The sequence below is a fragment of the Oncorhynchus mykiss genome, chromosome 7, assembly GCF_057628025.1.
Source record: "Oncorhynchus mykiss isolate SJ-2025 chromosome 7, ASM5762802v1, whole genome shotgun sequence".
Classification (NCBI taxonomy): domain Eukaryota; kingdom Metazoa; phylum Chordata; class Actinopteri; order Salmoniformes; family Salmonidae; genus Oncorhynchus; species Oncorhynchus mykiss.
Window position 1 is genome coordinate 22665099 of NC_143028.1, and position 27822 is coordinate 22692920.

At 44.0% G+C, this 27822-nt stretch overlaps 1 protein-coding gene across 1 annotated transcript; it reads right to left on the bottom strand.

Annotated features, from left to right (window-relative positions):
- Positions 1-3343: 3343 nt before the first annotated feature.
- irs2a (insulin receptor substrate 2a) lies at positions 3344-27590 on the bottom strand. The gene is made up of 3 exons (XM_036983101.2): positions 24684-27590; positions 23933-24432; positions 3344-6575 (listed from the first exon to the last, which is right to left on the bottom strand). Exons 1-3 carry the CDS (start codon positions 27386-27388, stop codon positions 6571-6573), a joined length of 3210 nt encoding a protein of 1069 aa, XP_036838996.2. The 5' UTR covers positions 27389-27590; the 3' UTR covers positions 3344-6570.
- Positions 27591-27822: the final 232 nt, after the last annotated feature.

Here is a 27822-nt window from a genome sequence, read left to right on the forward strand (position 1 = left end):
ACAAATAAATTATATGTGATGACGTTGAATCAACGTCGAAAACTGATTGGATTTTTAAAAAGTCATCAACGTTTTTTGAATCCATTTTTTATGTTAAATAGAAAAGTCAGTTAAGTACAAATTCTTAATTTTATAATGACGGCCTACCCCGGCGACACTGGGCCAAATGTGCCCTTTGGGACTCCCAATGGCGGCCAGTTGTGATAGGACTGAGATGCAGCATCTTAGACCGCTGCGCCAATCGGGAGTATGGGAAGTATGGGAGTATGGGAAATTAGTATTTTTTTTACCCAACTAAATTTGTTGATTTCACATTAAATTCACATTAGTTAACAATTCAACTGAATTAATTCAAAACTAGACAATGAACTGGCATCCGTGCCCAGTGAGTAGTTGATCTGGACATTTATAAATAATCTCTAAGGTCTGCCATGACCGACATGACAAGAGGAGAACTGGTCATGCACTTCCCAATTTAGAAAATGCACCTTGTGCATTCTACTATTGCAACTTTTAAGAGTAAGTTGAAAGCCTGAAAAGGCGGATGGCAGATGGTGGATGTGTATTCTTACAGTTAATGGTCTGGAACTGTTCGGAAACTCTGATTTAGCAGTGGAGTTAATGTGACCAGATGTTGGACGATGGAGAGAACTTGAAGGACCGTTGAAGGGACCCACAGGAACCCTAATTTGAGGGGCCAAATATCACTGTCACTCTGCGGTCGTGGTGTGGTCCTTTTGTAGAGGTCAGTGCTTTTTGACCACATTCGGTCATGTGTGTTTGACCCAGGATCAAAAGAAAACCGAGGCAGCTGGGGTTGTTTCAAGTGGGGTTCTATTTGTGTTTCTATGTTCCTCTCAGCTGGGTGCGTAGGTGTAAGGGCAAAAGAGAATGAGACCGAGAAAGGGTTTAGTTATTTTGGTTGTAATTTTGTGCGTGTGTGTGTGCAGCAGCAGTAACAATCATGTTTTCCCATATCCTCCAGATTGTGATAAAGTGATCCGATTAAACAATTTCCCCAACACACTCCATCAGCGGTCACACCCTTGTATTTATCAAAGGACAACACACTATGAACACACTCTCAAAGAAGACTCAAGGCCCCCTTTCTTTTCTTATCCATTCTTTCTTTCCTTGTTGTAGCTTTGAACAAATATGCCCATAAACAGGGCCTGTGAGACTAGAACAGAACAGTAGCTCAGTGGGGGTACAGAACACATAAGACTGCATTTCTGCCTGACTGCTGAGCTCCAGTCATCAAGAGTTGCATGCATGTGTGTGTGTATGTATTAATGTATGTATGTGTGTGTGTGTGTGTGTGAGTCCCTCTCTGGCTGCCTTACCAAGTCCTGTGTCTGATGTCCGATACTGTAACCAGGAAGAGAGTAATTCACTGAACATGAGCTTCCTATGGTCTCCTTCTAAAAGGGGAAATGTTTGCAGGCAGCAGGAAAAGGCAACGATACTCGGAAGCCCGGGAATACCCCGATGGGAGGTATGGAGATGCAAATGTGCTGGTATATTCTGAATGGAGAGAGAACATTTTATCTGTTACGCGTTTTTTTTTCGCAGTGGCGTGTTGTTTGTTCCATCAAGCGTACCAAGGACGGATAGAGCTTCCTCAGGGGCAATACAGCTGAGTTCTATGTGCACCATGGTTGACAACTGGAGCAGTTGGCCTATTGATGTGAGAGTGTTGTGTGTGTGTGTGTGTGAAAGAAAGAACCCTCTTGACCCTCTCTGGCTGCCCTATTAAGCCCTGTGTCTGACACTAACCAGGAAGGAAGTTATTTGCTGAATATTAGCTTTCTATGGTCTCCTTCTAAAAGTTAAAATGATTTCAAGCAGCAGAAAAAGGCAGAAATACTCAAAAGCCTGGAATATCCTGATTTGAGGGAGGCTTCTTTTCCTTTCAACCCATTACATGATTTTGTCCACTGAGTCCCAAATGCCACCCTATTTCCTACATAGTGCACTACTTTTCACCAGAGCCCTATTGGCCATGATCAAAAGTAGTACACAACATAGGAAATAGGGTGCCATTTGAGACAAAAACTTGTTAGTTGGTGATACTGAGTGTATTCATTTTCCACTTTGTACCATCAGAGAACGCCAACAATGTAGAATGTACAGCACAGGTGGTCGGTGGCAACTTAATTGCGGAGGATGGGCTCGTAGTAATGGCTGGAGCGGAATCAGTGGAATTGTATCAAATACATCAAACACGTGGTACCATGTTTGATGCCACTCCAGCCGCCGTTCCAGCCATTATTATGAGCCATCCTCCCCTCAGCAGCCTCCACTGATGTACAGTATAAATTCTTTGACATGGACTTATTTAAATAATAGAATAAATTCAACAGTATGGCTGATAAAGTCTTTTTATGGTTAGCTCTGGCATCCATTAATCTGAAAGCAATACCTTGCAGCCCTATGGTAGAAGTAGTGCACTGTAGAGGGCATAAGGTGCCATTTGGGATGCAGATCTTTTATTCATGCTTTGTTTTCATTATGTATATTTTGCGTTCTTTGGTTCTGTAACTTCTCCCTTTCCTGAAAAGCAAACTGGAGGTAATTGGGATAGGGACTGTAGTCGCTCAATAGCAATTGTCCTCAAAGCCTCTCCTGGGCTCTATATATATATATATATATATACATACATACATACAGACTGGCACAAACATGTGAACTGAATTACCCACGTAGAAGTAAATGTGTAAATGAGAATATGAGTGTCTTGGGGGCAGGGGTGTTTAAGACTCTGGGTGTTGTATGAGAGAGAGAGAGAGAGAGAGAGAGAGACCTCTTTAAATAAAGTTATTTATTATTGCCTGTTGCTATCCATAATCAATACAAACAAAAGCAATACTTAACTACTTAGAATTAAATCATCTCTTTAGAGCATCACAATAAACAGTTATGAAGTATGTTCAATCTGTGCCCTCTCAGTATACTGCCCTACCAAGCAAAAAAAGCACTAACTGCTCATAGCGTGGAACTGAGAAAAATGGCTTTTATTAACCTTACTTTCACATTAACTTTATGCAGTTACGGCTAACATGACCCCCATTTTCTCCAAAACACAATAGAGGCAGGATACTTGTCCACGTGATTAAGCATGTATTTAATGTAGCAAAAATGACAACTCATTTTCAACTAAACAAGCAGTTAGTGTCTTTTTGCTTGGTAGGGCAGTAGAGTTCACATTTCAATCTTCTCAAGTAAGAAACAGAAGAGAAACACTACAAGTGAGAGCACGGTTGAATATATATACACCATACGTTTCCAGTAACAAAAACAGCATCAAAAGTTGGCAGAAATAAATATACAAAGGGCAAAATGGTTTCCTTAATTTATTTTTTATTTACAAATTTATCAACATTTGGTTCCAAACTAAGTTCATGTATTTCACTATTGCATATGCCATATGGGTAAATTGTTATCGACAAGGCAAAGATAACAAAATATACTGAAGGTATTTCTTTTTTTTAAATATTATAGATGTATTCACAAGTTACTGTGAGGAGGTAAAAGCATACATTTTACAATCCAAAAACATATAGTTTTGAAAAATATTTTCTTTACATTGTTTAGTAATTTCATTGCAACATGACTAAATGTATCTCTTCAAAACAAATCGACAGCCTATTTCAGATAAACTCTTATGTACATCTACACAAAAAGGCCTTTGCAGAGAAAATAAACCGTAATTGTAGTACATTTTAAATACAGATTGATAAATGTCTACCCCTCCCACTTAATTGTCAATTGTCGTTTTCTACTACACCGAGTGCTCTACTACATTCAGATGTGTCTCTAGTGTATTACAATCTGAGAAATAGGTGTGACAATTGGGTAGTGTTCATTAGGGCACCAAACGTTTATAAGTCCAAGTACTCTCTGGTTGTTTCAGTCCATTTTATGCCTAATGAACAGGACCCTGGCACTAGGTACTCCTCGTGTTTACAGCAGCAGTGGCAATCCCCATGAACCAAAATCATGTGGTTATACCCCCAAAACTATATCATTGAGATGTTCTACCATGTAATCAGGTTAGAGCTAGGGATTATGGGTAATGTATTGCATATACAGCAAATGCCTGGGATAGATGAGGTTCTTACTTCTACTAGGAAGTACACAGACCAATATCTTTGCGTCCTTCCTACATGAATGTACTTTAATATGCATTGCTCATCTAACTGGAACTAGTAATAAATCCTCTTAAATTGTATCATATTATTATCCTCACAATATCATACACAGTTGAACTCGGAAGTTTACATACACTTAGGTGGTCATTAAAACGAATTGTTCAACCACTCCACACATTTCTTGTTAACAAACTACAGTTTTGGCAAGTCGGTTAGTAATTTTTCCAACAATTGTTTACAGACAGATTATTTAACTTATAACTCACTATCACAATTCCAGTGGGTCAGAAGTTTACATACACTATGTTGACTGTGCCTTTAAACAGCTTGGAAAATTCCAGAAAATCATGTCATGGCTTTAGAAGCTTCTGATAGGCTAATTCACATCATTTGAGTCAATTGGAGGTGTACCTGTGGATGTATTTCAAAGCCTACCAAACCTAGTGCCTCTTTGCTTGACATCATGGGAAAATCAAAAGAAATCAGCCAAGACCTCAGATAACAATTGTAGATCTCCACAAGTCTGGTTCATCCTTGGGAGAAATTTCCAAATGTTCATCTTTAAAAACAATAGTACGCAAGTATAAACACCATGGGACCACGCAGCCGTCATACCGCTCAGGAAGGAGACGTGTTCTGTCTCCTAGAGATGAACGTACTTTGGTGAGAAAAGTGCAAATCAATCCCAGAACAGCTGCAAAGGACTTTGTGAAGATACTGGAGGAAACAGGTACAAAAGTATCTATATCCACAGTAAAACGAGTCCTATATCGACATAACCTGAAAGGCCACTCAGCAAGGAAGAGGCCACTGCTCCAAAACCGCCATTAAAAACCAGACTACGATTTGCAACTGCACATGGGGACAAAGATCATAATTTTTCGAGAAATGTCCTCTGGTCTGATGAAACAAAAATAGAACTGTTTGGCCATAATGACCATCGCTATGTTTGGAGGAAAAAAGGGTAGTCTTGCAAGCCGAAGAACATCATCCCAACCGTGAAGCACGGGGGTGGCAGCATCATGTTGTGGGAGTGCTTTGCTGCAGGAAGGACTGGTGCACTTGACAAAATAGATGGCTTCATGAGGATGGAAAATTATGTGGATATATTGAAGCAACATCTCAAGACATCAGTCAGGAAGTTAAAGCTTGGTCACAAATGGGTCTTCCAAATGGACAATGACTCCAAGCATACTTCCAAAGTTGTGGCAAAATGGCTTAAGGACAACAAAGTCAAGGTATTGGAGTGGCCATCACAAAGCCCTGACCTCAATCCTATAGAATATTTGTGGGCAGAACTGAAAAAGCGTGTGCGAGCAAGGAGGCCTACAAACCTGACTCAGGTACACCAGCTGTCAGGAGGAATGGGCCAAAATTCACCCAACTTATTGTGGGAAGCTTGTGGGAGGCTACCGAAACGTTTAACCCAAGTTAAACAATTTAAAGGCAATGCTACCAAATACTAATTGAGTGTATGTAAACTTCTGACCCACTGGGAATGTGATGAAATAAATAAAAGCTTAAATAAAATCACTCTACCATTATTCTGACATTTCACATTCTTATAAAAGTGGTGATCCTAACTGACCCAAGACAGGGCATTTTCACTAGGATTAAATGTCAGGAATTGTGAAAAATGGAATTTAAATGTATGTAAACGTCCGACTTCAACTATATCATGATAAAGCAGGCTAAAATTAAATTAGATTTAAGAAAATAGTAGAATAAATCAGATTTTCTTTGTTGTGCAGTACAAATACAACCACAGAGACAAGGCTTTGGGTTGGTCTATATGAAACATTCCAAAATAAATAGAACCTAAATATATCTATACGTTTCTCAGTATGCGGCCTTGCTCTTTCTGAGGTAGGGATTGGATTATTTTAAACGGTTTGTTCGTGAATGTGTTACTGAAACGGTCATGGTGTCCGTTTTTACACACACAGACAAACTTTGACCCATCCATACTCATGTAAGCAAATAAATAATATCTGCGTACCGTGTGTGTGTGTGTGAGGGGGTTTTAAGTACACATACTGTGCTTTACCAGGGTTTGCTTCACATGTCCTGGGGGTCAAACAGGCTACTCACAGTCCACGAGCCACAACCAAAAACCAGAGGGAAAATTCTAAACAAATAAACAGAGCTAGAAATATAGCCTCTAGTCACATATAGAGGCCCCCCACATACAGGAGCCTCTGCCTGCCCCCCCCCCCCCCCCATCTACTTTTTAGTACAGAGTCTCTGGGACAGCACCAGTGTTAGGATTGGGCGAGAGTTAGTCACGGCAGGGGTGTTTGTTGGGTCACGAGGCACAGACTGACTTCATTTACAGCAGCAGTTTGTCTCGGCCACCCCAATGTATGACTGTCCATCTCAGAGCAAGGATGATGAGGGCTTGGATTGTCCACTGTCCTGTTCAGTCTGGGGGGGAATGAAAGAATGAAAGAAGAGCATGTTAAGTATCATTGCATTACATAGAGCACTACAGACTGCAATTAGCTTAAATTCTTGGATTTCTTATAAATCTCTTAGATTTCCTATGATTAGTTAGTCAAGCTACCTCAAGTTAGGGTTCTTAGTTTCCATTGCTACCACAATACCACAAAAATAGACCACTCCTATAGACCACAAAACCCACGCTGGTATCCGACATTGGGAGAGAGATAGATGTAAAACAGCCTCCTGTTACCATTCATTCCATCCTCGGAGAGATAACACATTTTGAGCCTGTGTCACAACACACTCCGAATTATAGGATGTAGGATGTTAATTTGATCAGTCTTTTGTTTCTGAGAATTTTCCTGCGCAGCAAACTTGCAGTGTATTCAAGGTTTAAAAAGGCTTCTAAAGTTTGTAATTTACACTTTAAAATGTCACTCTGGGCCAAGGCCCTAACTAAGAAATCAACCCCTACAAAACATTTCCATTAACTATAACCCACATTTCCTGCAGGATTAATCTCCTGCTGTAGTAAACTGGCTCAAATTAACAGCCTACATCTGTAGCTGTCAGGGGAAAAAAGCTAGACAACAAGAACAGCAAGTGTGCGTTGCACCTCTCACACACACACACACACACACGACTAGAGGGAGTCCGACCGCAATTGATTTTATCGGGCCGGGCTCAAACTTGCTGAGCTGTGTTACAAAAAATGACAGCGAGTGACTGTGTGACTTGCACCCATTGTCTCGCTCTTCTCCCTGCTGGAGCGACCACCTCATAACATCAACTGTGTTTATCGCGCTGTCCGTGTTGCTGAAGCTGCAATAATAACCACAGCCATTTGTGACTGAAAAAGTCTGTTACCGAAATCCCTCATTTGTTAAGGAAAAATACTACTTATTCCCTCAACCCTTATTCTCTTTACATGACACATGTATGCATCGCATGTGACCAATAGGGCCTGGCCTATAGCATATCATAATCACATCAATAAATTCAACAAACTCCGAACGCCTTAACACGTGACAGCAAAATGGATGCAGAGGACTTGACAAACTCGAAATGGGGGAATGTTTACTGGTTGCTCAGGAGATAAAGGGGAAGTCAGATGTTTGGAATACATTTGACTAGTCGTGGAAGATCAAGAAAAATAAGGTAAGGAGCAAGTGCTGCGTGCATATTATGTGTGCCAAACAGGTACTATAATTTCTCTCACCGTTTGGAACACTAAATAAATTACAAGCATACCACAGAGTCTGTTGTTTTTTTGCAAAGCCTTCATTACAGCAAAGACAAAACCAGTTGCATTCATTAGTGAATGCAATTTCCAAAATGCACAGTTTATTTATTGAATTGCTTATGCTAATTATTCAAGAGTCACTTTGGCATTTTATTTTAAAACTAAAAGGCTTGATTGCATTTCAAGTCATAAATGACTCGTATGCTGTGTGATGACATGAATTAATTCATGATTGATACATTACTGTAGCTTATATACGGTAAGTATTGAAATATAGGCCTAAGTAAGTTACGGTATTAAGACCTAACAGGATGCACTCTTAGGCCTACAGCTACTAATGATAATGGCATTACTTATTATTATAATATGATCATCATATCAATAATAACAATAAGGAGATCAAGAAAAAGGAGGGTTATTATTATAGCTCAGTGGGGCGAGGCGTTTTGGACGGTATCACGCCAAGCAAGCAGCAGCAGCAGCTTTGTAGGGGCTGAGGAGGGAGGAGGGGGGTTAGGAGTACTGCAGTAGGGGGATGAAGCACCTTCACTTGTGGAGCTCCTCTATGCCATCTGGGTCTTCCAAGAATGGGACTGGCCACCGGTGATGGTAGTAGGGGCTTAGAGAGCAGAGCAGGAGAGCAGAGTGGCGCTGCAAACCTCATTACAGACGGAACGGTTGGGGCAGAGGCCCTTGTACCTCACCGCAAAGGCTCTGATATGTTGCTGTTCAGTGATTGTAACCTTAGACTGCTTATTCACATATAATACACATGCCACTATGGTGGACTTCGGCAGTTTACAATGCCGAAACTGAACTTCAGCGCAGCTAACTGAAGCAAATTTGTGAATGGTTTTGGAAGATGGTGTGCGTTTACATGAGTCTAAGGCAGAGAAAGAGAGAGAGAGAGAGATTGAGAGTGTGTATGCACACTTTCATCCCACCTCCATAACGAGCAACCTGGACACGGTGGCGGTGTCTAATCCCCAGCCACACACAGTGTATAATCTCATCTCTAACTCTAACCATGGCTGCTGCTGCTGAGGCTAAATGTAAGGGAGCACTGCCTGGCGGCGCCTGCCGCGTGGGTTATCTGGAGCCGGGAACATCCTGTCCTAGTTTAGTCACCGTGTCACAGCGTCTGCACTGCAACCGCCACCTGCTGGAAACTCTGACACAGCAGTGCGTGTGTTGGGAGGGGATGTTTGTGTGTACTACCAAATAGAGATAGTGAGAGAGAAACATGCAAAGAGGAGGTAGCACAGAGTAAGCAACAACAACAAAAAGAACTACAAGAAAATAACACCAAAAGAGGAAAGAGAAAACAGGAAAATAGTGGGAAAGAGAGAAAGACAAAACAAGCGAGGAAGGGTCGAACTGGCTCTAATATTCTCTTCTCTATCTCATCTACATCTAATGAAAGCAGAGCCTCATTGAGCATGCTCCCTGACTTCTGATCCCGGAGTGAGAGAGAGAGAAAGTAAGAGAGTTGGGGAGGGGAGAGTGTGTGTTTTTCGTAGAAGAGGTGATCTGGTTTCAAAAGCATAAACAAAACACGTAACACACACACTAGGCCTGGCCCAGAGCGAAAAGAATCTGCATCTGGCGTGCGTGATGTTCCACTATTCTACTCTATTTGCGTGTTTCTAAAAACCAAAAGCAGCACTGACAAATGCTGACGATGATGATCTTTGATCACATCCGATTCAACATGCACTCTGGAGATGAACAATCGCGGCTTGGATTAACAGTCACGGATGGGATGGATATCAGAGAGCTGTGCTAGAGCGTGAGCTACTGGCTACGGCTTCATCCCCCCACCTTTCTCCCCCCCTTCACCCCGGGTTGATGGACATTAGACTGGCCCCTGGGCTGCACCTGCAGTAGCAGAGGCAGCACATGGTGTGTAGTCATTAGTGTATAATAGTGGGTAGTGCTAGCCTGCCTTGACTGGCATGCAAGGCACTGTCCAGTGCTCACCAGTGACTAATGCTAGTTCCTACGTCCCAAATGGCACCCTAATCTCTATATAGTGCATTACTTTTGGCCAGGGCCCATAGCACTGTGATAAAAAGTAGTGCATCATATAGGGTGCAATTTGGGACAGAGCCACGTGTGTTCTTCATGCTCGTGGTCCATCGGTAATGAGGTAGTGGGGGTGGAGGAGGGGGCAAAGGTGGGGGTTGAGGGTAAGATAGTGGTGCACTTCCTCCCGGATGCAGAGCCATCTGCCACCACTCAAGAAGAGTTTTCCGTTTTCACCGCACGCCGCTCATAGGAGCACGCACTCCCCTCTCAAGGAGGCCCAAGTGTGTGTGTCTGCACACAAAAACACTCTGTGTTTACCCTCGCTGCTAACAGCCATTAGGGAAAAACACCTCAAATATATATGAGAGCGAAAGGAGAGAGAGACACCTGATCAGATAAAAGGCTATTAGCCTCCTGAAAGAAAGAGACGTCCCTAAACCTAGCCTCTGCCTGCCACGTCTACTAATCTCTGAACACCTTGTTCACATAGGATGAGCGCCCAGATCATGGGGATAGATGGGGTTAGCTCACGTTAGCACACACTCAGATCATTGTGATAGGGTTTACATTAGCACACAGAGGTAAACAGAGTTGGTGCCCTGGCCTGCTGATGAGGCAGAAAATAAACACAGTGACTGTCCCTGTGACCTCTTTATTTATGCAACTGACTGTCATCTAGATAATCACACAAAATATCTATCAACAATGTCACCACCGAGTCCCAACTCCTTTGACTGATTGACAGTGACAGAGAGAGAAGAGGGAGTTTGTGAGTTCGTCTGAGGGGCACCATTTGTCCAAAAACAATCCTGTGGTGGCATTCCAGGCAGACGCACATGATGTCGGGGAGGCGCTAAATACCTGGAATGGCTGGAGCTGGGTTGGTACTTTGTACCTAGCAAAACTGCCATGTCTCTCTCACTCTCCTCCCACTCATTCATTCATTCATTCATTCATTGTGTGGCTTTGAAGTTGAATGATAAACACCGTATTAGGCCTCCGACTAGCGGGAAGTCACCAAAATATATGTGGCCACCTGCTCGTCGAACATCTCATTCCAAAATCATGGGCATTAATATGGAGTTGGGTCCCCCCTATACTGCTAGAACAGTGTCCACTCATCTTGGAAGGCTTTCAACTAGATGTTGGAACATTGTTGCGGGGACTTGCTTCCATTCAGCCACAAGAGCATTAGTGAGGTCGGGCACTGATGTTGGGCAATTAGGCCCGCAGTCGGCGTTCCAATTCATCCCAAAGATGTTCGATGGGGTTGAGGTCAGGGCTCTGTGCAGGCCAGTCAAGCTCTTCCACACCGATCTCGACAAACCATTTATGTATGGACGATTGGCATTTCGCATGATTCTACTACTTCCGGCGCCGACAGAGATGGCTGCCTCGCTTCGCGTTCCTAGGAAAGTATGCAGTTTGTTTTTTTACGTGTTATTTCTTACATTGGTACCCCAGGTAATCTTAGGTTTCATTACATACAGTCGGGAAGAACTACTGAATATAAGAGCAACGTCAACTCACCATCAGTACGACCAGGAATATGACTTTCCCGAAGCGGATCCTGTGTTCTGCCTTTCATCCAGGACAACGGAATGGATCCCAGCCTGCGACCCAAAACAAATACGTCGTAAAAGGGGCAAACGAAGCGGTCTTCTGGTCAGGCTCTGGAGACGGGCATATCGCGCACCACTCCCTAATATAATTCTCGCCAATGTCCAGTCTCTTGACAACAAGGTTGATGAAATCCGAGCAAGGGTAGCATTCCAGAGGGACATCAGAGACTAACGTTCTTTGCTTCACGGAAACATGGCTCACTCGAGAGAAGCTAACGGATTCGGTACAGCCAGCTGGTTTCTTCACGCATCGCGCCAACAGAAACAAGCATCTTTCTGGTAAGAAGAAGTGCGGGGGGGGGGGAGGGGGGGGGGGGGGGGTATGCCTTATGATTAACGAGATGTGGTGTGATCATAACAACCTACAGGAAATCAAGAACTTCTGTTCACCTGATTTAGAATTCCTCACAATCAAATGTCGACCGCATTATCTACCAAGGGAATTATCTTCGATTATAATCACAGCCGTATATATTCCCCCTCAAGCAGATACATCGATGGCTCTGAACTAACTTTATTTGACTCCATGTAAACTGGAAACCACATATCCTGAGGCTGCATTCATTGTAGCTGGGGATTTTAACAAGGCTAATCTGAAAACAAGACTCCCTAAATTGTATCAGCATATCGATTGCGCAACCAGGGCTGGTAAAACCTTGGATCATTGCTATTCTAACTTCCGCTACACATATAAGGCCCTCCCCTGCCCTCCTTTCGGAAAAGCTGACCACGACTCCATTTTGTTGCTCCCTGCCTACAGACAGAAGCTAAAACAAGAAGCTCCCGCGCTCAGGTCTGTTCAACGCTGGTCCGACCAATCTGATTCCACGCTCCACGACTGCTTCCATCACGTGGACTGGGATATGTTCCGCACTGCGTCCAACAACAACATTGATGAATTAAGCTGATTCAGTGAGCGAGTTCATTAGAAAGTGCATGGCAGCATTCGCGTGAAACTGAAAGCACGAACCACTGCTTTTAACCAGGGCAAGGTGACCGGAAACATGACCGAATACAAACAGTGTAGCTATTCCCTCCGCAAGTCAATCAAACAAGCTAAGCGTCAGTATAGAGACAAAGTAGAGTCACAATTAAACGGCGCAGACACAAGAGGTGTGGCAGGGTCTACAGTCAATCACAGATTACAAAAAGAAAACCAGCCCCGTCATGGACCAGGATGTCTTGCTCCCAGGCAGACTAAATAACTTTTTTGCCCGCTTTGAGGACAATACAGTGCCACTGACACGGCCCGCAACCAAAACATGCGGACTCTCCTTCACTGCAGCCGGTGAGTAAAACATTGAAACGTGTTAACCCTCGCAAGGCTGCAGGCCCAGACGGCATCCCTAGCCGCGCCCTCAGAGCATGTGCAGACCAGCTGGCTGGTGTGTTTACGGACATATTCAATCAATCCTTATCCCAGTCTGCTGTTCCCACATGCTTCAAGAGGGCCACCATTGTTCCTGTTCCCAAGAAAGCTAAGGTAGCTGAGCTAAACGACTACCGCCCCGTAGCACTCACTTCAGTCATCATGAAGTGCTCTGAGACTAGTCAAGGACCATATCACCTCCATCCTACCTGACACCCTAGACGCACTCCAATTTGCTTACCGCCCAAATAGGTCCACAGATGACGCAATCGCAACCACACTGCCCTAACCGATCTGGACAAGAGGAAAACCTATGTGAGAATGCTGTTAATTGACTACAGCTCAGCATTTAACACCATAGTACCCTCCAAACTCGTCATCAAGCTTGAGACCCTGGGTCTCGACCCCGCCCTGTGCAACTGGGTACTGGACTTCCTGACGGGCCGCCCCCAGGTGGTGAGGGTAGGTAACAACATCTCCACCCCGCTGATCCTCAACACTGGGGCCCCACAAGGGTGCGTTCTGAGCCCTCTCCTGTACTCCCTGTTCACCCACAACTGTGTGACCATGCACGCCTCCAACTCAATCATCAAGTTTGCGGATGACACTACAGTGGTAGGCTTGATTGCCAACAACGACGAGATGGCCTACAGGAAGGAGGTGAGGGCCCTCGGAGTGTGGTGTCAGGAAAATAACCTCACACTCAACGTCAACAAAACTAAGGAGATGATTGTGTACTTCAGGAAACAGCAGAAGGAGCACCCCCCTATCCACATCGATGGAACAGTAGTGGAGAGGGTAGTAAGTTAAGTTCCTCGGCGTACACATCACAGACAAACTGAATTGGTCCACCCACACAGACAGCATCATGAAGAAGGCGCAGCAGCGCCTCTTCAACCTCAGGAGGCTGAAGAAACTCAGCTGGTCACCAAAAGCACTCACAAACTTCTACAGATGCACAATCGAGAGCATCCTGACGGGCTGTATCACCGCCTGGTACGGCAACTGCTCCGCCCACAACCGTAAGGCTCTCCAGAGGGTAGTGAGGTCTGCACAACGCATCACCGGGGGCAAACTACCTGCCCTCCAGGACACCTACACCACCCGATGTCACAGGAAGGCCATAAAGATCAAGGACAACAACCACCCGAGCCACTGCCTGTTCACCCCGCTATCATCCAGAAGGTGAGGTCAGTACAGGTGCATCAAAGCAGGGACCGAGAGACTGAAAAACAGCTTCTATCTCAAGGCCATCAGACTGTTAAACAGCCACCACTAACATTGAGTGGCTGCTGCCAACACACTGACTCAACTCCAGCCACTTTAGTAATAGGAATTTACAGATGTACATTGATGTAAAATATATCACTAGCCACTTTAAACAATGCTACTTAATATAATAATGTTTACATACCCTACATTATTCATCTCATATGTATATACTGTACTCGATACCATCTACTGCATCTTGCCTATGCCATTCTGTACCATCACTCAGTCATATATCTTTATGTACATATTCTTTATCCCTTTACACTTGTGTGTATAAGGTAGTAGTTTTGGAATTGTTAGGTTAGATTACTCGTTGGTTATTGCTGCATTGTCAGAATTAGAAGCAGAAGCATTTCACTGCACTCGCATTAACATCTGCTAACCATGTGTATGTGACAAATAAATTAGATTTGATGGTGATCTTAGGCTTATGTGCGGCTACTTGGCTATGGAAACCCATTTAAATGAAGTTCCCGACGAACAATGTGCTGACTTGCTTCCAGAGGCGGTTTGAAATCCGGTAGATGTGTGTTGCAACCAAGGACAGACTGTGTTTTACGCTCTACGTGCTTCAGCACTCGGTGGTCCCGTTCTGTGAGCTTGCGTGGCCTACCACTTCGTGGCTGAACCGTTGTTACTCCTAGACATTTCAACTTCACAATAACAACGCTTACAGTTGACCGGGGCAGCAATTTTACGAACTGACATGTTGGAAAGGTGGCATTCTATGACGGTACCACGTTGAAAGTCACTGAGCTCTTCAGTAAGGCCATTCTACTGATGTTTGTCTATGGAGATTGCATGGCTGTGTGCTCAATTTCATACACCTGACAGCAACAGGAGTGGCGAAAATGGCCGAATCCACTCATTTGAAGGGATGTCCACATACAAAAGTATGTACTGTTTAGTCTACCTTGAAGCACTTTGACCTCTCCAGTTCGCTATCGCGGATGGTTGTTTTGGTCCGACAGACTGTTCAGTAAACAACCGATTAGCTCAATTTGCCGCCGAGGCTGTACATCTTGTTCACGACTTTTTCCACATTGTTGTGTTACAACCTACATTTAAAATTTATTCAATTGAGATTTTGGGCCACTGGCCTATACCCAATAATGTTCAAATATAATTGTTTTTAGACATTTTTACAAATTTATAAAAACTGAAAAGCTGAAATGTCTTGAGTCAATAAGTATTCAACCTCTTACCCATTTGTGCATAAGAAGTCACATAATAAATCGCATGGACTGTGAAATAAGTGTTTAACATGATTTTTGAACGACTACCTCATCTCTGTACCCCACACTTTCAGATAATTGTAAGGCCCCTCAGTCGAAGAGTGAATTTCAAAACGTAGATTGAAACACAAAGACCAGGGAGGTTTTCCAATGCCTCCAACAACCAGTCACTACAAAGATACCACCCTCCTGACTTGCAGTAGAGGAAGAAAACCACTCAGGGATTTCACCATGGGGCCAATGGTGACTTTAAAACAGTTAGAGTTGAATATCTGTGATCGGAGAAAACTGAGGATGGATCATACTCTACAATACTAACCTAAATGATAGGGTGAAAAGAAGGATGCCTGCACAGAATACAAATATTTCAAAACATGCATCTTAAAGTAAAAATTTGGCAAAGAAATTAACTTTATGTCCTGAATACAAAGTGTTATGCATGGGGCAAACCCAACACAACATATCCCAGAGTACCCCTCTTTATATTTTCAAGAATGATGGTGGCTCCTAGGGTTGCACATTTTGCGGAATATTCAGAGGTGGAAACTTTCCGTGGGGATATGGGAATTAATAGGAATATATTGCAAATGAACATTAATAACATATAAATGTATATGTTTTTTAGGCATTGGATATTTTTACCATATCATATGGAGACAAACATAAACCTTTCACCTTATTATAAGTAGACATAATTGCCAATTATTGATCCATCGCATCTCCCAAAAACATTTTCAACATACATCAGTAAAATGTATTGTCTCCCTCAATCCGTGCAATGGCTACTGCTATAGGTTTCAGGCTGCTTACCACTCTACCAAAATACATAATCCAGGAGGATCCTCTTGATGGGAATGTCCATATCAGTGGACTGATATGGCCATTTCTTGGAGAGGCTCCTTCACCTCCAGGAGACTGTCAAACATGACGACAACACCACCCCAACAGGTGTTGGTTGCTGGGCAGCTTCAATATGGTGCTCTTATTCATCTCACTTTGCTTGGTGAGGTAGATTGCTGCAATAACTTGATGATCTTTCACATACCTAACCCTTTCCTTGACTCTCTTGTAGAGTGTATCCATTGTTTTCGGTGCCATGATTTCCTTGAGGAGCAGATTCAATGAATGAGCAGCACAGCCAATGGGTGTGATGTGAGTTATTTCCTGCCAAAAGTGATTCCAACATGTATTTACTCAGGGGTGTAAATAGCTAAGTAAATTAGATATTTCTGTATTTAATTTTTCTCAATATTTTTTTTTTTTTTTTTTTTTTTTTTTATCTAAAAACATGTTGTTTTCCCTTTGTTATTATGGCAGTATTACTTATGGCTAGGATGCAGGGAATGAGCTCGGGCCGATTCCAGCGTGAGTTATCTGGCCCAAATGTATTAATTGGGGCTTTGGACGACTGGGGCTACTCTCTGGTAGATGATTACACGGGCTGCTTTATAGAATTAACATTTCATTATATGTTTTTCGATATTTTTTTCATTGTTTATGTGATCAAAAACATACAATTAACATTTAAATGAAATTCTTTAAGAGTCCTGTGTAGTATTTAACTGCGTTACTACAGATGCTGGTTCAAGACCCACGCCGGCCGGCCAAACCCTCCCGAGAATAGGGAGGGTTTGTCCAGCCGGGATGTCCTTTTCCCATCGCACTGTAGCGACTCATGTGGCGGGCCAGGCGCATGCAAGCTGAAACGGTTACCAGGTGTATGGTGTTTCCTTCCTCCAACACAAAATGTCTTTTTTTTTTTTTGTGGATGGGTATAATTTGTATATATTTTTTTTTATATACAAAAATATATATAAATAAATACAATAAAAAAAAATTAAAAAAAAAATAATAATAATAATAAAATAAATAAATAAAAAAAATAATAAATAAAATAAAAAAATAAAAAACAGGTAATTTTGGATACATTTATTTAAATTTGCATCGGGCCTCTTCTGGGGGGGGGGATTCTGGTAAGATACTGGCAAAGGCGTCTGAATTCCGGTAGACGGAAACGGCCCGATGCACTTGGGCCGATTCTGGGCAGTCATCCATTTTGATACAGTGCAGAGTCCGACACCGGGCTGATTTAATCAGTTCCGGCCCGCCGTAAGAGTGGCAGATTCCTCATTGCTAGCTGGGGGCTGTCTCGCCGACATTTGCAACATTGTTTCAATATTAAAATTCAACCTCCAACTGTCCCATAGTAATGAACGTTTCGGAAGTTGGGACAAGACAGGCAGGCAGTGATCTTCAGCCAGTCGAAATCATGAATTAGCTGGCATAATTTTGGGGGATATATACAAACATGTAACTTGAAAAAAGGTAAAACAAAACAAAGTGCAGCTAGTTTGCGGTCTTTTCCAGCTTCAATTTGAAGTGATTGTGTAAGCTGTGTTGTTGGCTAGCTCTGAACAACAGTGTCCTGACGAGAGAGCACATTTCGTATGCCAGGCGAAATTGCGCCTCATTGGCTCATTGTTATGGATGTATCCAAATAAAATGTCACTACAAAACAGCTTAAAACTTCTTATGGCTTGGGGGCAGTATTTCAATGAGAAGCGTGCCCAAAGTAAACTGCCTGTTACTCAGGCCCAGAAGCTAGGATATGCATATAATTGGTAGATTTGGATATAAAACACTCTAAAGTTTGCAATTTTTTTTAAAATAATGTCTGAGTATAAGAGAACTGATATGGCAGGCAAAAACCTGAGGAAAATCCATCCAGGGAGTGGGATTTTTTTAATGTGGGTATTTTCAATTGAATGCCTATAATACAGTATCTAATGGGTTAGGACCCAGATTGCAGTTCCTATGGCTTCCACTAGACGTCAACAGTCTTTAGACATTGCTTCAGGCTTGTTTTCTGAAAAATGAAGAAGAATGAAACCTTTTTGTCAGTGAACTGAGGAAGAATGCAGAGCTGGTTTGCGCGCGTGACCGATTGCGCGCCCTTCGTTGTTTTTCCTTTCTATTGAATACGCTATTGTCCGGTTAAAATATTAGCGATTATTTAGACAATTGACAACCTGAGGATTAATTATATACATCGTTCGACTTGTTTCAACGAACTTTACCGGTACTATTAGGATGTATTCGTCTGCATGTTTTGACCACCTTGGAGCCAGTTGATTACTGAACAAAACGCACCAACAAAACTGAGTTTTATTGAACATTTGTGTAGCTGGGACTCTTGTGACTGCAACCATATGAAGATCTTCAAATGTGATTAATTTTATCGCTATTTCTGACTTTTGTAATTCCTTTACTTAATCGCTCTGCAATTTCACCGGATGTTGTCGAGGTGGGTCGCTAGCGAAACACCTGCACCAGAAAGGTTAAACAAATGCAAACGTTGCTACTTTGCTGTTATTCTGGCTGCACTTTTTGATGTGACTAAGTTAGTCGCAATTGGCTAGCTAGCAAGCGATAAGAACGTTGCCAGCCAGTATGGCAATGGAACATTTAGAACGAACATCTGGGTCGCATCCATAGATACAGAACAAAAAGACTGAATGACTGGGTCGCATCTCTGGAAACCAAACCAATAGAACGAACGACCAACCAGCTTGGGTAGGACTATGTCTTGTGGAAGGATGAAATAGTATGAATACATTTTTTTTTTATTTTTTTTTTAAAAGCCGATGTTTGGAGGATATATTGGCACGGTTTGCCTAACAACATCTGTGCCAATATATCCTCCAAATATCGGCTTCGAGGGCATTATCACTTCAATAAAATCAGAGCTAATAGGTTTGACACAGGTAACCATGACAACAATTACATCACCTGCCAACAACAACCACCTCTGTCATTTGTACTATGACCATGCAAGTCCACATGTACATGTTTTGAAGTTTTTTTTGCCCCATCCCGGGGCCTCATTGGAAAATAAAAAGGTTGCAAATCCCCCCAGTTCAGGCCCCTCACTGGGCCAATAGGGAACAAAAACCCAATAGTGTTCAGTTGACCCATCCCTCCCAGCAGCCTTTGCAAAACAGACAGGAACTCTGAGCGTGACACTTCGTCATTACCTGGAGTCTAGTAAACAACGAGCTCACTTGTTTTTCTGACCTGCGGAGCGACTAGCCAAACTCATGAAAGACATTGGCACGGACGCCACATCCAAGGGACGCGTAACATGGATGAGGCCTCACACACAGAGAAACAGTCTCTCTCACTCACACACACATTGTGTTTGAGAAAAGTACACACACTAATTGTGTTTGACAAAAGTACAAGGAGAGGGCAACTAAAAAAACCCTCACCTGTCAACAAGTCTCCTGCACCTCAATGTTTACAAGGTACAATGAGTGAATGACTGCCAAAACACTGACTCTTTGTGCCTCTCCCCTGAGACTGGAAAATTGGTTTGTTTATAGCTGCCACAGGGACTATTCTGAGCCAGAATACTGACCCCAATGACACCAGGACTGTGAGATGGACTTGTGATATGCCTTGGATGATTTAGTGATGGTTGCTTGGGGCTGCAATTTTTTTTATTGCTGGCCTGCCTTTCTGACTGAGGCATGGAAGGAACAGGCAGTGTATAAGGAGCTGCCAAGGGCTGACATGTCATAAAAACACTGACAAGATGATCTAGCTTGGTTAGAACGGATCCCTACTTTGAGTACAGCATTCTCACAGCACTTTCCTAAACAGATCTCTGAAGGATTTGCATTCGAGCTCTGCAGATAAGTATTTATGAATGAATAACGTGAAAAGTGTTATTATAGTAGTACAGTACCAGTCAAAAAGTTTGGACACCTACTCATTCAAGGGTTTGCCTTTATTTGTACTATTTTCTACATTGTGGAATATTAGTGAAGACATCAAAACTATAAAATAACACACGGAATGATGTAGTAACCAAAAAAAAGTGTAAAACAAATCAAAATATATTTTAGATATTTGAGATTCTTCAAAATAGCCACCCTTGGCCTTGATGACAGCTTTGCACACTCTTGGCATTCTCTCAACCAGTTTTGTTAAAAGTTCATTTGTGGAATTTCTTTCCTTCTTAACACGTTTGAGCCAATCCGTTGTGTTTTGACAAGGTAGGGGTGGGATACAGAAGATAACCCTACTTGGTAAAAGACCAAGTCCATATTATGGCAAGAACAGCTCAAATAAGCAAAGAGAAATGACAGTCCATCATTACGTTAAGACATGAAGGTCAGTCAATATGGAACATTTCAAGAACGTTGAAAGTTTCTTCAAGTGCAGTCGCAAAAAACATCAAGCGCTATGATGAAACGGTCTCTCATGAGGACCGCTACAGGAAAGGACGACCCATAGTTACCTCTACAGCAGAGGATACGTTTATTAGAGTTAACTGCACCGCAGATTGCATCCCAAAATAAATGCTTCACAAGGTTCAAGTAACAGACACATCTCAACATCAACTACTCAAAGGAGACTGTGAATCAGGCCTTCATGGTCAAATTGCTGCAAATAAACCACTACTAAAGGACACCAGTAAGAATAAGAGACTTATTTGGGTCAAGAAACACGAGCAATGGACATTAGACCGGTGGAAGTCTGTCATTTGGTCTGATGAGTTCAAATTTTAGATTTTTGGGGCCAACCGCAGTGTCTTTGTGAGACGCAGAGTAGGTCAACGGATGATCTCCGCATGTGTGGTTCCTACCATGGAGCATGGAGGAGGTGGATTGATGGTGTGGGGGTACTTTGCTGGTGACACGGTCTGTGATTTATTTAGAATTCAAGGCACACTTAACCAACATGGCTACCACAACATTCTGCAGCGATACACCATCCCATCTGGTTTGCACTTAGTGGGACTATCATTTGTTTTTCAACAGGACAATGACCCAACATACATCCAGGCTGTGTAAGTGTTATATGACCAATAAGGAGAGTGACGGAGTGCTGCATAAGATGACTTGGCCTCCACGATCACCCGACCTGAACCCAATTGAGATCGTTTGGGATGAGTTGGACTGCAGAGTGAAGGAAAAGCAGCCAACAAGTGCTCAGCATATGTGCAAATTACTTGAAGACTGTAGGCAAAGCATTCCAGGTGAAGCTGGTTGAGAGAATGCCAAGATTGTGCAAAGGTCTCAAGGCAAAGAGTGGCTACTTTGAAGAATCGAAAGAATCTGGTTACTATAGGATTCTGTGTGTTTTTTTTTCCATAGTTTTGCTGTCTTCACTATTATTCTACAATGTAGAAAATAGTTTTAAAAAAATGAATGAGTAGGTGTGTCCAAACTTTTGACTGGTTCTGTATATTAACAGTCATTATAAACCGTGCAGTTTGGGATGCTAATTGGCTGAAAGCCGTTGTATATCAGACATTAAAAACTGGATTGTTCGATCCCTGAATGATGATTGGCTGACAGCCGTGATATACCACAGGTATGACAAAACATACACTTTTACTGCTCTAATTACGTTGGTAACCAGTTTATACTAGCAATAAGGCACCTCAGGGGTTTGTGGTGTATGGCCAATATACCACGACTAAGGGCTGTATCCTGGCACTACGGCTGCTTTGTGCATAAGAACAGCCCTTAGCCGTGATATTTTGGCCATGTACTACACCCACCCCGGGCCTTATTGCTTATGTATAGTAGATGTTTTTTAGCAAACACTTTAAAAACAAATAAGGTGATTTGTCTTGGGTGGTATCATACTGACCTTGTGCCATACAAGGACATCCGGTAATATCGCACTGAACACAAGGGGCACTGTTTTCAAACCCTATTATACTCTGATGCTTAGGTTAGCAATGCTAACAAGTACATGTAAAATCCGATTGAGAATGCTAACGAGCGCATCGCGAACATTTTGTACAGTTTTTTACCTAAACAAGTATAAAAGCAACTCAAAAATGCTACTCAGTTTGCTACACGTACAAAACAAATATTAGCCAACAAGGCTCTTGATCCAAGAGGGGATTCTCTGCCGTTACCAAGCAAATGCTTGATTTTGGAAGAAGCTAACCACTCAGCCAAATAGCTAACTAGCTACTAAATTAGCAAACCAAATGCACAACTGCAGAGCATTTAGCAGATTTTAGACAGTCAACAGTTCTAAGATATCTAGATAGCAAACATTTAGTTGTGAATTCCATACTGTAACTAGATCAACTGGCGCATGCGGCACAACAGTGAGTGACTTACAAGGCTCCAGTCTCATTGTTATGTGCTTGTAAACAAGCACCACGTGACTGGGGACTACCATTAACTTCATAATAATGTAGTATATGTAGCTTATGAAATTAAGAACGCAATGTTCTTTATCTCCTAACGTATTGCACAAGTTGACTGCAGGTATTTACATAATAATTATCTACAAATATTCAAATTTATGAAAAAAATTCTAAGAAATCTTTTAAACAGTATTGATGGTATTGAAAAACAATCCTGTGGCTATTTGCAAATACCCCATATATGGTATACCGCCCAAGCCTAAAGGTGATGCCATTGTGCAATGTGTTAAACATGTAATGCATTGATAATTGCTATAAACATGCTTGTCAATAGGAGACCAATGTAAGTTTAATGTAAACAAACCAAGATTCAGCCATTACATCAACGTTAATCTATATTGACATTATTTCGACCCTTCGTTCTTCACTGTCCATGTTCATGCATACACTCCGCCTGCACACTGTGTGTAATTTCAGTGTGTAATTCTATCAACCATATTCGTTCGTGTGCCTTCCCTAATATAATTAGTATGACACGGAGAATAAACTTGTTTTATAAGATGGCTGGTGCCCAAAAACAATTTTGCTGTAATTTATATTTGGAAAAGGACGTGCATAACGCCAACGATGCAACATTATGTCCTGCAGTGTCATGGTGCCTACGTACCCACCCACCACTTGTTTACTTCAGTGTTTCAAAAGTCAGACATTCGTCACGCTGCGGGTCCGTTTTGAATTCATGTACCACCTACGCATCTTTGGTGGTAAACAGAACAATCTAATTGTGTGCAGTCGAAAGCCAAGGGCGCCACAGCAAATAATCTCAACGTGTCCATTTCGAAATGTGTTTTTCCCCTCATGTGTTTTTCATTATCTCGTCTATCGCAATACACATGGCAGAATAGCAAGCTGAAAAGTAGTAGGAGGGGGGATATGCTGTACGAACTGAAATAACATTCATTTTTAACTCATTGCCAGTCCTTCATTCAGGTTTTCCTCTCATGCAATATAAATGCCAGTTCTCCTCTTATCGTTGTTGACAGTGACAGCACCCTCCAGTATAAATGAGTGAAGCCATAAACTACAAAATGTCCACGATCACCATAGAGCTGGACACATTTTTCACCCCAAACATAGAATCAAAGTATAGTCTCTAAGGCAGCCAGTCAACAAACATTTAAATAAATGTTCTCCCAGGTCTAAAAATGTGTTGATTTAAGTATCATGTTTTCTTCTCATAAAGTTTGGACAAAGTTGTTTTCAGCACCATTGCCATAAGTATATGACCACTGCAGACCTCTAACCCTACGTTTACAAACTCTGGCCAGCCATGAAATGGGCAGCTAAAGCCAGCCAGCAACTAAACACACACACACACACACACACCACTCACCTTTAACAGAGGTGACCGCCTCCTTGAACCCCAAACAGACGTATGGCGCGACACGTAATCCATGGAGGGCTCCCTTGCAGCTGCTGGCCGGCTTAAAGCTGGCCGTGGTCAGGTCTTCGCAACAAGGTCCCTCCAGGTCCCTGTCCTCCATCAGGTTCAGGGCAATATAGTTCAGTCCATTCTGGAAGCCCCCAGAGATCTCTCTACTCATGGGGCTGCCACACTCCTCGTCGGAGCTCTCGCTGCTCCGCACCGACAGGTTCTCCACCGAGCTGTGGTGTTTGGCGTCCCCATGGGCGAACGAGGGGAACACGGGGGTGACGGTAGCCGTAGAGGAGAAGGTTTCAGAGCTGTGCCGCCTGCGCCCATGGGGGTTGGCCCGGATCACCTTGGCGGCCCTGTCAGGATCCACGGGTGTGGCCGCGCCAAGGAGGAACACCCCCATGCCCCCCGGGAGGCCCTGCTCACCCAGGGATAGCCTCTTCTCTCTGGCACTGGGGCTGAAGATAATAAACAGAGTTAATATGTATTACAATACATGGTATATTACCAAACATCCATAGATAGATGTGATACAGAAAATATTTGATCCTTATCATGAACTCAAATCCACTTGAACTCAATCCACCTACAAAAAGCACAAAGTGCCTACTGTGCCAGGGGAATCTATTAATCTATAACTAGCCAAATAACGTTGCTGAATAACATTATTACAACTTACATTATGGCTAGAGTACTGAGTGTACTGTACCTTGCTGAGGTCTGAGGGACAAACTGGGGAGGCATGTTGGTCATTCCAAGTCCAAATGTCATCTCGGTGTACTCATCCTTGCCTCTCTGGGGGCACTTGGAATCCCTCTTTGATCTGAGACGGTACACCCCCTCCCCATCCAGACAAGGGCACAGGGATGACTCAGGGACCGTGTCTAACCGTCCGGCAGGGGTGTCTCCGGTCTTGGGTGAGTGTGAGACAACGTGGTGCAGGTTCATGTAGTCGGAGAGAGGGGACCTCGGCTGGCCGCCGCTGGAGCCCAGAGACGACTCCTGGCTCTCATTGGATGCTGACGGCGGGGAGTACTTGGTGCCCTCACTGAAGTCTATGTTGATATACTCGCCCGGGCTCCTGGGTTCCCCGGGCAAGAGGTGCTCGTTCATGCTGGGTAGGATCCTACAGCTGTCCAGAGATAGCCGGTTAGGTCGCCCCATTCTCCCCCGGTGGGATGTCAGGCTCTCAGTCCCCCGGCTCTGTCTGATGGGCGAGGGCACCGAGGAGTTGGGCGGGGCCGGATTGGTCATCACTGAGTAGTAGTCGTCTGACTCCCTACCTAGCGACTGATGGCCTTGTGGGCTCATCAGGACGTACTGGTCACCAGTGTCCCCCGCCTCCTTGGAAGCCTGGTGGAGTTTGATGGGGCGTGGCAGGGAGTCTGTGGAGTAGATGGGTGTGATGGAAGGCTCACGACCCGGAAGCTGGTCTAGGAAGTAGTCCGGGGGGGTCTGCGAGGTGGTGTAAGCGGCGTTGCGAGGGGACATGTTCATGTAGGTCGAGCGGCTGTCTGGGCTTTCAACGGAAGACTTGGAGCCACACCACATCCTCATGTAGCCACTGTCCTCCAAGGAGCCTCCGCTGCTGGGTGAGTTGGTCTGGTCGCCGGCCTCGTACTGGTGGTTTTGGGCCAAGGGGTTAATGATCTGCTTGGGAGCCGAGACACACATGGGGCTCATGGGCATGTAAGCATCTGCCTTGCTGTTGTTGCCCCTGGGCGGTGCTGACACGCCCGCCATCATAGGCATATAGCCATCATCCCCTACTTGGTTACCATTGGATTTGGGGTAGGACACCTTTGGGGAGGCGGAGATGGAGCTGCGCCCGGAGTGGTGCCCGCTGTTGGTGTGGTGGGCAGCCCGCATTAGGGTGTACTCATCCAACGAGGCAGAGGACAGCTGGGCAGGCACCCGCTGATGGCGTGGTGTGGTGAGGGAGTATGTTCTCTTCCTGTACGCCTTCTCCGATGTCAAGTCCTCCTCCTGGCACACCTGCCGTTGGTAATTGGTCCTGTCCATAATCATGTAGCCACACAGATCGTTGGCCTCCCGGGAGGGAGGAGTGCTGGAGAGGGAGTCGTGGGTGTCACTCCTAGTGATGGGCAGGAGAATGGAGGTGTCGCCTGGGCTGGAGCTGTGCTCATTGCATAGCATGAAGCTTGCGTCGCTGAGGGAGCCTGAGATAGAGGCGCTGCAGCTGAAGGGGCGGTGGACCGCATCAGGGGTGGGGAGGGTCCCACTCATGGGGGAGAGGCAGATGGAACTGCAGACTGAGGGAGGGGAGTTGGAGACAGGCATGGAGCGGCTGTGCTGGAGGCTGGACTCCAGTATCCGGCAGGTGCGGCCAGTGGAGAGCGTATTGGACCTGCTCAGAGGGTTCCGGTTGGAGAGGGGACTGGTGGGTCTCCCGCTCATAGATATTGACATAGACACTGGCCTGACCATGCTGTCATCCCCCTCACTAGCTGTCCTTATTCGACAGGATGTGAACTTGCTCAATGGGGATGTGGCCACTATGCTGTTTGTTCTCGACCTCCTCACCAACCCTGTCTGACTTGGAGGCAGATTGTTCAAGTTGCGTCTTGTGGGCACGGAAATGGGGTTGGTGCTAGCCGACTGACTCTTGCTGCGCGGTCTTGATTCTGACAGCTCTTTCATGGCTTTCATCGCCTCCAGGATGGTCTCGTGGATGTTTTGCGCAACTACCGAGTCATCCGCCTGCATCCAGAGCTCACCAGGGCCAGTGACAGCCGACCTACCAACCTCGATGAAGAAAAAGCTGTCGGAGTGGCCACATCTCCGGATATTCATGAGCTGTAAACTGACAGCTGCAACCTCCGAGTTCAATTTCACAAAGCTGATAGTCCGACTGGATAAACACAGCCTAAACACCCCTGTCAAATGTTTTGTTTGACCCAGTCCTCTGGATTTCAAATTCACTTGCCATACCTCCTTGCAAAAGGCAGTGGCCGGCGTGATCATACTGTAATTCGCCTCCTCAAAACAGAAAAGAGAGTTGGAATTAGACGCGGGGCTGTCATAGACTTTCCCCTCTTCGACCAAATCCGACAACACTCGAAACCAGCTCTCCTGCTCCTGCTCGTTTTCGGCTGCCACTGCAAAGTATTCGTCCTTGGTGTAAAAGGCGATGAGGTGTTTGTGCTTGGAGTCCGCTCGCTTGTTTATGCAAAGACAGGAGTCCAGCAGTATCACCCTTTTAGCAGCCGACTTGTTTTTCCACTTCTTCTCGCTCTCGTAGTATTCCAGGCGGGCAGGAAAGCTCTCGCTGGGTTCTCTCAACACGAAAAAACGTCTGTGTCCATGCTTCTGTTTCTTTAGATATCCACATTTCTTAATGTTATTGGTCACATTAGACAACAAGTGTCCTCCATTCGTTTGAGGACTCGCCATTCTGATGCGCACACTTCACTTACTTTTAGATAAGTTGTTTTGTGCTATTTTCCAAAGCACCGAAAAATCCGCTTTACTTATTCCATTACCCGACACCGGTATTCCCGTCCGCTATCTGCAACAGTTAAGCACCAAATAACACCACAGTGACTGAGAGAGAAAACAACATGTGACGTTCTTACATCCAGTTTTGGCTTGCAGTAAAAAAAGAGAAGAAAACTACAGTCATAAAAGGCGGCGCAACCTTGAAGAGGCGTGCCTGTCAATCTAGCCAATTCTTCCCAGCTCATTGGACTCATTGGTGGAACGAACGAACAGCTAGAAAACGGGAAAGCCTTATCCCTCCCTCTCGTTCTTTTAAGCCCGCCTCCTATATTGCCAGTTTTTTATTTCCATATACAGTACAGCAGAGATCACTAGCGTAGGCTAAATGT